This window comes from Megalopta genalis, chromosome 5 (assembly GCF_051020955.1).
Source record: "Megalopta genalis isolate 19385.01 chromosome 5, iyMegGena1_principal, whole genome shotgun sequence".
In the NCBI taxonomy this organism is placed as follows: Eukaryota; Metazoa; Arthropoda; class Insecta; order Hymenoptera; family Halictidae; genus Megalopta; species Megalopta genalis.
In genome coordinates, this window is record NC_135017.1 from 8,554,824 (window position 1) to 8,565,473 (window position 10,650).

A 10,650-nucleotide genomic window follows, 5' to 3' on the forward strand; every position below is an offset into this window, starting at 1 on the left:
GTCGGTCATATTTTGGAAATTAAAGTTTTCTTATATCCAGTCCATTTACACAGAAAATAAAAATTCCATCAATTATTCGGATAGTTGCGTAACAATGGTCACGATTATTATGATAACAGGCAAGATTGCTGTAACGATAATAATCACAATTGTTCTGATAATCGTTGCGATAATAATCATAATTAATGTGACAATAATCGCGCTCGATTAAGATTTATTTGAGCGATTTCAACGAACGAAAAATAATTGTTGCTTGTTTCATTGACAGGGCCGAAGGAGTTTAACTACAGGGGCCACAACTATTTCTACAGCGGTCACATTCCCGCTCACGCTAACCAGAGGGTGGACTGGTTGGATGCCAGAAACATTTGCAGGGAATACTGCATGGATCTTGTGTCGATTGAGACACAGGATGAGAATAACTTAATCTACAGACTTATTCAGCAGAGTGAGTATTTTTAGAATTTTGCAATCTGATGTAGTTCGTTTCTTCATCGATAATAATAATAATACTGTGCGATAATAGTAGATCAAATCACAAAATATTTATGCGATATTTAGAGACGTTTTAATATGTAGCATTTTTTTTTTAGAAAAATGCGTCTTTATCTTTTTACCCGTTGTAACACGCTAAAATATCTTAAAAATATATGTGAAAATTAATAATGGTCTGTAAATGCAGAAGCTTTAAGAAGAGTCTAGATTTATTGTCGCGCAATTTTTATTCAGTAAGTTATAATAGTTTAAATATTGATAAAGAGAGAAGTGCATCAAAATCTTTAAAAATCGGAAATGTTTAAATACTTTTTGGAGTCTGTGATTAATTAAACAGAAGAAAGAGCTATTCTACAATGTCGAAAGAATCAGGATCTTGTGTCCTCTGAGAACCAAAATCATGCCTGCATCAGAAAATTTCGTTTTTCTTCCCAAAAATCTGAATGAAGACTTCGGTTTAATTTAACTTTATAAATTTTATAAATACAGCTGTCCCAAATTAAATAGAGATTTGTTTCTTAAATAGAGTTGTCTTAAATTAAGTAGGTAGAATTGTTTCTTAAATAGAGCTGCCTCGAATTGAATAGGCAGAATTGTTTTTTTTTTTAAATAGAGTTGTCTTAAATTAAATAGGAAGTATTGTTTCTTAAATAGAGTTGTCTTAAATTAAGTAGGTAGAATTGTTTCTTAAATAGAGCTGCCTCGAATTAAATAGGCAGAATTGTTTTTTTTTAAATAGAGTTGTCTTAAATTAAATAGGAAGTATTGTTTCTTAAATAGAGTTGTCTTAAGTTAAATAGGTAGAATTATTTCTTGAATAGAATTGTCTTAAATTAAATACAGATTTGTTTCTCAAACACAATTGCCTTAAATTCAATACAGATTTATTTCTTAAATTGAGTCGTCTTAAATTAAACGTAGATTTGTCTCTTAAAATAGTGTTGTCTTAAATTCGGAAGACTCGAATCTGTACATTTCTATGCACAATGTTTCCTTCGCGAGAAAACTGGCACAATATTTCGCGACTTATCGAGGCTTTAGGAATGTGACACATGTTATTATGTAAACGTAGATGCTACTTTGGTTTCTGTGTTTATGGTGGCAGCTTATTATGTGCCCCATGTTTGTTCGCGGTCGCAGCTATGTGCCGTTTGTCTTTCTCAGCCTTGGTGGTCGCAGTTTGAATGGACACTGTGAAACAGTTTATGTTGGTGTTTTTTAATTGCTTCATCTATCGTGTCCCCTATTCAGACGTCGCACACGGCGACCAGAAAATTGCTACACACAATTTCGAACTCGCATGCCGATCAAACGAGAAATTTTCCGCGGCAGATCTGTAATTAATTGTAATTTGAACTCGGTAATCATCGTCCGAAATTGAACGACGCCAAAAATACGGAGCGCAATAACTTCACAGCTTAATTGAAATATCCATCGATGTTAATCATTTTCCTGAAACGATGTTGGCTTATTTCTGATCGCGAGCAAGAATTAGTGTCAAATAGGGGCGAACCTTGGACCAATTCTGATCCGCAAATTCTCATTTCCAGAAGCAATCCTATTTGCTGACCTGCAATATTACCTGTAATTACAATATGTCCCACTGAAAATATGCATGCTGCCTTAAAGTGGAAGTGTACAATCTAGACTGCACGATCTAGATTCCAGAATGTAGGGCACAATGGATATAAAAAAGATTCTCGACTATCCACTGGCTAATTCTTTACAATTCGTGCATCTCTATCCCTAGGATCGTTCGAGACTTTATGAAAGCATATTACCACGACAGAAATCGTTAAGACTTCTTCTAGTGGACATAAAATCCTATTGCATAACGACATACGATTTCACAATGCTGACTGGAACGGCAACAGAAGAAGTCAAAACAATTAGCACGTCGCGTTGTTAAAAGTGGTGTTGAACCCATCGAGTACATATATAATATATAAGTACATACATAACTTAGTATATGTACTATATTAGTTATATACACTAATACATATACAATATATAATATAATGTATATATAATTATATATAATAATTACAGTATATAATTATGTAAATATTTATTTACTTATTTATGTACATATAGGTATTATGTAAATCGATTTCTCAGTTTACGCAGAAATACTAAAGCACTCGAATCTTTTCGAATCTGCAGAATGAAATAAAAAAGAAGGTCGTCGTTTCCACATCTCGTAATTAAAAACGTTAAAAGCTAAAAAGTTAACGGATTTTTGCGTATTAATTGCAGTATCAAAAACCGGTTTCTAGATATAAAATAAATTCAAAATAAGTTGAGCTGAAGTTGGCTGAAAAAATGATGGATTTTGTGAATAAAAAAATTAGCTTTTCCGACGGAAAATAGGATCTGTTTCGACAGCCACCGGGGAACATCCGGCAGCCGAAGGTCAACGATTTAACGAAGCAGATCGCGGGCGATGTAACGAACGTGTTTTCTAGCGTCGATATCATCGATTCAGTATTATTCCCATCAGAAATTCGTTAAACCCTGTCGTAACTAGCTTAGAAAGTTCTGCGAAGAACCGCCGAGAAGCAACCGACAACGAGAGATACAGAAGCGACCAACTTCGTGAGCAATTTATTATATAGCCAAGCCAGTAACTTTCATTCTCGCTAGGCAGATAGTTCAGAAATTTCGAAACCCGAACAGTTTCAGTGATTTATTAACGTCGCATCTCCAGCCGCGGCGTTTCGTCACGACACGCGAGAAAACACGGTGCCGATATCCTGGCATTGTTCAGACGATACCGCGTCGTCACTTTCCTATCGAACTAGATCCTTATCGATCTGTTTCGCATACTCGATTTTTCCCGAACGCTTTCTCGACAAGACAATAAACATTTCCAAACGAATGTCTCAATAATTTCCAAGCAAATATTTCAAATGAGAATTTCTAAACATATGTATATATTTCAAGGAAGAATTTTTAAATGAATATTTCAGATGTTAATGACGAGATAAACATTTCAAATAATAATTTCACTTGAAATTAGATTAAAATTATTTTCAGTGAAATAGTTGTTATAAAGTAGTAGCTTGAACACATAATGTAACGGTGTAATTTGCAACGAACTTACGATTTTGCAAGAACGAATGTAACATTTGTTCATAACAATGATCCTAGAATATCCAATAAGTCGGTGATTTAACGTTTGGATCTTCAAGGTAAAACCGGGGGATCTTTAAGTAGGTTGAGGCTGAGGAATCTCATCCTTTTATATACATTGTTGCATCACAAAAACTCATCAATCTTTCGAGCGCACGTGCGCAAGGACAATATATTCTGAAATTCACCTGCTTCATATAAAAAGCAAACCTACTCGATTTCTAAAAAAAGATCTGTGCCCATCGTATCTCTGTCAATACAAATTCAATTTGGAAGATTGAAAAATCAGTATGAGATCACCGATTTCAAATATGCATGTACTTAAAATTAACTGATGCTAGCTCATACTTTCACGGAAATATCTTCATCCATATTAATAACCATACAATATTTTTATATATCATATTTTCTCAATAAATAATTCCTATTTCAACTGTATTTCACATATATTCAATTTCAAAGTTATTAGAAAGGAACTTAATATTTTATAATTTGCTCCTGAATATCCGAATTAAAAAATTTAACTGCTTTTGACTGTCTTCGTCATTTCAGAATATACATATTTATTATATATAACTTTTATCATATGTCTATCATTTACAGTTTAATAATTTCACTTAAACTATGTTAATCACACACACAATAAATTGTCTTTTATCCAGACGATGTTCCCTATATTTGGACGTCCGGACGTATCTGCGACTTCAAGGGCTGCGAAAACCGCCGTGACCTCGAGCCAAAGTCGCTCTATGGCTGGTTCTGGTCCGCGAACCGGAAGAAGATGGCGCCCACACACCAAATCCCCGATGGCTGGAACTTCAACCCGTGGTCCCAGACCGGACACAAGAAGGTCAGGCAACCGGACAACGCGGAGTTCGATATTAATGGTACCAACGAGTCCTGCATGTCCGTTCTGAACAACGTCTACAAGGATGGCATCAGCTGGCACGACGTGGCTTGCTATCATCAGAAACCTTTCGTCTGCGAGGACTCCGAGGAGCTTTTGAACTACATAGCCAGCACCAACCCTAGCCTCCGCCTTTAAAAACCAAGTCCTGAGTAAACAAGTTCACGTCATCAGCACCTGCCCTATTCGTCTCTGCAAGTTAGGCGAGACAACAGCCAAAAAAAAAGGAATGGAAACGAGAACCGTTGTCAGAAATTTCCACTACAATAAATAACTATTTAAGCGCGAATTGGTTTGCTGTTGTTTTTAACCCTCTGGGACACATGGTATTAAATGGCAACCCTTGATCCGAATTTATTAATTATTTCTTAACTGTTTACATATTGATTGCTCGTCCTGCATTGGTGGGGAAGAGTAATTGATAGTTGGTAAGCATCGAACAGAAGATGATTTTGTTAAATTCTTGAAGAAATGAATGAAACTGTGGCTTAGGGGGTTAAGAATTTGTTATTCTATCTGGTTCGTCAGGCTTTTGCTAGTAAGGACTATGTAAGATACAAGAAGGTAATGACACAGACAATGGATTATTCACTGTCTCCCCTAATTGTAAACAATACACTAAATTTTTGTCTCAAACACACAAAGAATATTATGTATAGTATGAACGAATAACATGTTTACCAATGTAATGTTAGAGTATTTATTTGTATTCAATAACCTGAAAGAATAAAAACTGGAACGGAAGATTCAGATTAGGGAAGAACGTCTCGCCGTTACATAACATATTATATGTCCCACAATTCAGGATTACTTTCATAATGTACCTATTTCGTTATTAAAACGTCCATTAAGGTGTAAACGTATTTATTAATAGAAATTCGGCTGATAATTTGTACACAATTACGAATAAACTTTAGGTCATAAATAATCGTTTCATATTTATTTATCAAATCTGGAGAACGTGATCAACAACGTTCGTCCAAAGCTATATATAAAATTTCACTAATTGTCTGCTGTGCTGGTACTTGGTTTAACTTCATCGATTTCTTCCTTCCCTTCCTCCGCGTTAGGTTCATTCTTTTTTCTCCTTTTTCTGGCCTTGAGTTTGCTAAACTTCATTTTCATTCCACGTTTGGCTCTTTGCTTAGGAATATCTGTAGGATCTGCAGACGAAATATAACAAAATGTAAATTAATTGTAATTGAATTTGATGCGAAGCGCTTACTGTTCTTTTCAATTAACAATACGTACAATCATCAGGTATGTTCATTTGCTTCCTTAAGACAGCTCGAACTTGTCTATTAATAATTTCCCTACATTGTGCGTCAAAACCAATTGGTAACCACCCTCGTTTCTCATGGCACCTTGTAGAAGGTAAGGGATCAGGTAACTTGGCTAACATTTCTTGTATTTCATCTACCAGAACATCGCAATACTAAAAGGATATTTATAAAGTAAAATTTCGAATATCTATAAATGTTTAGAACTTGACGCTATAAAGAAATTGTGGCAAACCTGGTAGAACATTTGCCTCGATGGAGGTACCATTCCATGCCTGTATATATAGACATTTTCATGCATGTCTAACTCTTTTCTACTGACTTGTTCCGACGTTGAGACTCCACTAGAAACTACCTTTTGTTTTCCAACTGGTGTTGACCTGTATGGCAAGGTATACTCTGAGTAATTTCTCTTGCATTTTACAGTAGAGCCCAAGCCATCTAAACACAAAAAAGAAATAATAAAATAATTGCTCTTATTTTATGTAATTGCAATGGAAATAAATCTTACGCATAGATTTCAATCTGTAATCCAAGGTCTGATATTTTCTTGCAGCAACATCTTTCCTCGGATCGTAGCCCAATTTTACCCACATAATCTTCCATGGACCAGTCATGAAGTAATATGCCACAGAGGGTAATAAAATTTTCAAACGATCATGAGAAAATTTCGTTTGATAAATCACTGCACTTTTCGACCAAATTGGTCGCTCTTCAAATAATTTACGTATCTGTTGGTAATGCGTGTTCTGTACAAACTTCACTTTCATAGCAGTTTCTATACCAGCTGGTGGCTTGGAAGGAACTTCGGGCGTTGAAAAGTAAATGAAGTTTGAAAATCCTGCCTTTCGTTTTGTACTCTTCCCTATTATATTGTCTGGACATGAAGATGTTTCTGTTCTTGGCACATATTGCTGAATTGTGTCCATTCGGCTGAATGCTGCTGGTGGCAGGAAATAAGGTGCATCATTCTTCAACCAAGAATATCGTGGTATATTACTTGGATGTATCTTGTCGTATATATATTCTAACTTCTTAGGATTCTCTTTACTTGGAGTCATTGGTAAGTATTGGTAATCACAAAGGTCTAAAAAATATTACTTTACGTATTTCAAGTTAAAAAGACACAAATACAACATAATATATAAGCAATACATACTTGTAAATTTGAATTCCATGTCAACCCATCCTAAAACCTTCAATTTTGGCAACTTGTACTCCTCATCTTTAGAGAGATCTTCGAATTTACTTCGATCAAATGTTGGCGGTATGTCTTTTTTAATCTTTTGTGCAGTAGGCTGTGGAGGATCAGTAGCATCTTCCTCATTATTAACACTGCAACTCTGTACTTGATCAGCTAACCCAGATATAACTTCTTCTTCCTTTTCAATTTTGTCAGTATCCATAACTTCTGTTTCTGGTACTTGCACTCTACTTGCATTCTCATTTTGCACTTTGTTACCCTGTGTATTACTTAAACCTATATTTTTGTTTGTTTGTTTACCTTCAGCTTTTTCTACTTGTTCCGCTCTAGACTTTTTAACTCTAACTCTAAGTAAAAATCCTTTGGTCACGTATCTATCACCACAAGTCGGTTTACAAAAAGCATCATCTGGTCTGAACTTTAATTCCAAACGTCGGTTTGGTGTATTTACTGCCTGTTAACATATAAAACTAATTATGGTACAATGTTCTGCATTTTTATACTCATTCTTAAAAATATATTGTACCGTGGAAATGACGCTCATTCCACCCAATGTCTGTATAGCCCTTTCTGGATTAACAACATTTCCAGGGTATTTAATGCAAATAAACTTCTTGTCAAATCTATGTCCTCCAGGAAGTACTGGGCCTATGTAGTCATTTCTGCATTGTTCATCTTCTTTGTCTTCGTTATTTTCAAAATGCTAAATATATGTATAATATTCATTTTTTACATGACAAAAAAATGTAACTTTTGTATCAAAATTTTTTTAAAAACTATGATTACATTCATTCAATCTTACATGCTTAACGCTAGTATTTGTTTCTGGTACATCAGCAGAAGAATCATCGCTACCTAGATCTTTACGGTAATCATCAATATTAAAATCTTCATCCTTCATATCCTGTGCATTGGAAGCTTCCTCAGAACTATCAGTACTTGCTACACTCATTTTGTATTTTTGCTTTAACACCCTAAAACATACATTTTTAAGTTTCACACCCTGATATACTGAACAATGTCAACACATAAAATTATTATGATATTATAATATTAATATAGAATACTGCATTCAAGTGTATAATAAACTAATTATTTATTTCTTCTCATAAATAAAATGCAATTTCAATTTGTATGTTTCATTTTCAGCAGGTAGTTCATAGTCTACATAAAACACGTGTGTTTACTTCTTAATATCCTTAATGTCTATTACAAAATATTATTAAATATTACTTACAGAACTGAAGGTAATAGATTATAGACAATCACACAAGTATTGGCCTAATATTTATCATTTTTCTTCATTATTTTTACCGCAAACTTTGAGGTTAGGAAAGTAGGCATGGCAGAATATTCGTATAAGAATGGTTGCCTCACTGCAGGCAATATAATATGCTTCCATATTTTTTATAATTACGATATAGAGTTTTTTTTAGTAAATTAGTATATTTAATTGAATGTAGAAAGTAATAATTTTTAATGTAGAAAATTGCAAAAATGCAACATCAAATACTGTAAACACTCAATATTGAACTGCATAAAACCGAATTGCATATAAAATACAAACTGATAGAAACAGCCCTTATTATTATAGTATTTTAGTATTTGAATATTATGAAAAGTATTTAAATATTATAATTATTATTGTGTACAAAATTTGAAACGCCATGTTGTCAAAAAATATATGACATTGGATGCAAGAATGAATGATTAAACATTGGGGAATAGAAAATGATAGCATGCATTTTCTTCGATTTCCTCGATTTTCCTCAGTTTTTTTGAATAAAATATTTAACACAGTAAATATTGTAATGCTGTCAATCTCGTACACATGTCAATCAAGAACGAAACAGAAAGCCAATACAAATAACGAAATACGATCTAAATATTTCCTATTCCTCCTAAAACTTGCATACGAAGGCCAGTCTTTTCTACAATCAAATATTAAAGTTAAAGAAAACGTTCAAGAGTTTATACAAAAATAATGTACACGCAAAACTACAGACAAAATATTTAGGTGAATGCATAATAATATCATTGTAATATTATTTTAATTATTAACGTTATTTTAGAAATAATTGTGAAAAAAAGTTTACTAATAAAAAAAAGTCGTCTTTCACTATATTTAATGATTAGCTTATTAATTTTGTTTCAATGTATATTCTCTGTTACAAACTGTTGGAAAATTGGCGCATTCGACAAAGTACGTGGTTCTCGAACAAATGGAAACGTCAATAATTGTACGTTGTTTATAAATGTTATAGCTTCCTGGTTCGGCTGAGCTAGGAAGTTCTATGAACTGTTATCAACTAGCAAATAATTTCCAAGTTGTGTGTGAATCTTTCATTCACGACTTTTCGGTTTAACCGTCCGCTTATAGTGCTTATGCCCTCCCCTTGAATCGTTTGTTCGACGATGTGTTTCAAAGAACTGCAGCTTCGTCGAACTAATATTTTCCGTTCCAAATTCTAGTTTCCCGCGTTACTGCTTTCTAACGTTTCAAGATGCTCAATTATGCTACAATTGAATTTAATTCTGTGTGAATTGAATTCTTGAATTTAAAACTCGATTACAATATTAAATGCTTCTTTTTCTTAATTATAATATTTTATATATTTATAATATATAATATATAATATGTAAATAAATAATAATATATAATAAATATATAATATATAATATTATATGTATATTTTCTCAATTATAATATTATATGTAAATATTTTTCTATTAAAAAAATAGTAAATTAATTAATAAATTAATGCTATATCTTTCAATTACGGCATTGAATTAGACTCAACTCTTTGCTGTCGCAGTCATTTTAACTCGAAATCCAAATCAGTTTCTCCGAGTTATTTTCATTTTATCAGGGTGTTCCAAAAGTATCTCGCAATCCGGAAGTGGGGGTTCCTGGGCCCAGTTCTGCTGATTGGCTCGGTTGTCACGTGCCAGCTGATCTTGCCTCTGATTGGTCATTGTTTTTCGTTAGTAACTCGTAACCAATGCCGCAGATTGAATTTTCGTTAAGGAGACATTCTTGGGACACCCTGTATAATCTGGTGCATTTTGTACATATGAAATTGAACTTCTCACGAATTTCTCTTGAATTTCTCTCATGCACCGGTTACACTTTTAACAATTTTTCGATAACAATAATAATAATTTTATAACAATACGATACAATAATAATAATTTCGATACAATAATAATAATTTCGATAACAATAATAATAATTTCGATAACAACAATAATAAAATAATTTTAACAAATTCGATAATGTTAAAATCATTTTGAAACGTGATGTAGCAATTTTGAGCGGTGTCTGAGAGTCTCCACTCGACCGTAAAGGGTTAATATACATTAAATCTTCTTAGTGTTCTCCTCAAAGACTAACGGCGCTGTACAATTTCTAAGAGGGTCGTCTGTCTATTAATTGACAATATGCAAAAACTTTGAACAGTCACGTAATCGTTTCCTGTTAGCAAATGTTGCAACAATGGAAATTCCGCAGGTTCGATTCATTATAATAACCGAGTTTCCGAGAAATCTAACACTCTAATAAGCGAGCTTGCCATTGGAAAGAAGGCGTGGATACCTAACAGGCTTACCTTGTGAGAATTATGTATGGGCAT

General features: G+C 33.5%; 2 protein-coding genes across 2 annotated transcripts in view; one reads left to right on the forward strand and one right to left on the reverse strand.

Annotated features, from left to right (window-relative positions):
• slf (C-type lectin domain-containing protein slf) overlaps positions 1 to 5,462 on the forward strand; it is a 26,949-nt gene extending 21,487 nt beyond the window's left edge. Inside the window, exons 3-4 of the mRNA XM_033471399.2 lie at positions 269 to 448; positions 4,290 to 5,462. Of these exons, the coding sequence (XP_033327290.1) occupies positions 269 to 448; positions 4,290 to 4,672 (563 nt within the window). The 3' untranslated portion in view covers positions 4,673 to 5,462. The remainder of the gene's footprint in view (positions 1 to 268; positions 449 to 4,289) is intronic.
• l(2)37Cd (general transcription factor IIIC subunit l(2)37Cd) lies at positions 5,382 to 8,447 on the reverse strand. Its single transcript, XM_033471395.2, has 8 exons — positions 8,256 to 8,447; positions 7,821 to 7,992; positions 7,545 to 7,721; positions 6,974 to 7,472; positions 6,326 to 6,901; positions 6,050 to 6,255; positions 5,786 to 5,969; positions 5,382 to 5,697 (listed from the first exon to the last, which is right to left on the reverse strand). The coding sequence occupies exons 2-8, from the start codon at positions 7,968 to 7,970 to the stop codon at positions 5,537 to 5,539; spliced, it is 1,953 nt and encodes a 650-aa protein (XP_033327286.2). The 5' UTR covers positions 7,971 to 7,992; positions 8,256 to 8,447; the 3' UTR covers positions 5,382 to 5,536.
• Between the last annotated feature and the right edge of the window lie 2,203 nt (positions 8,448 to 10,650).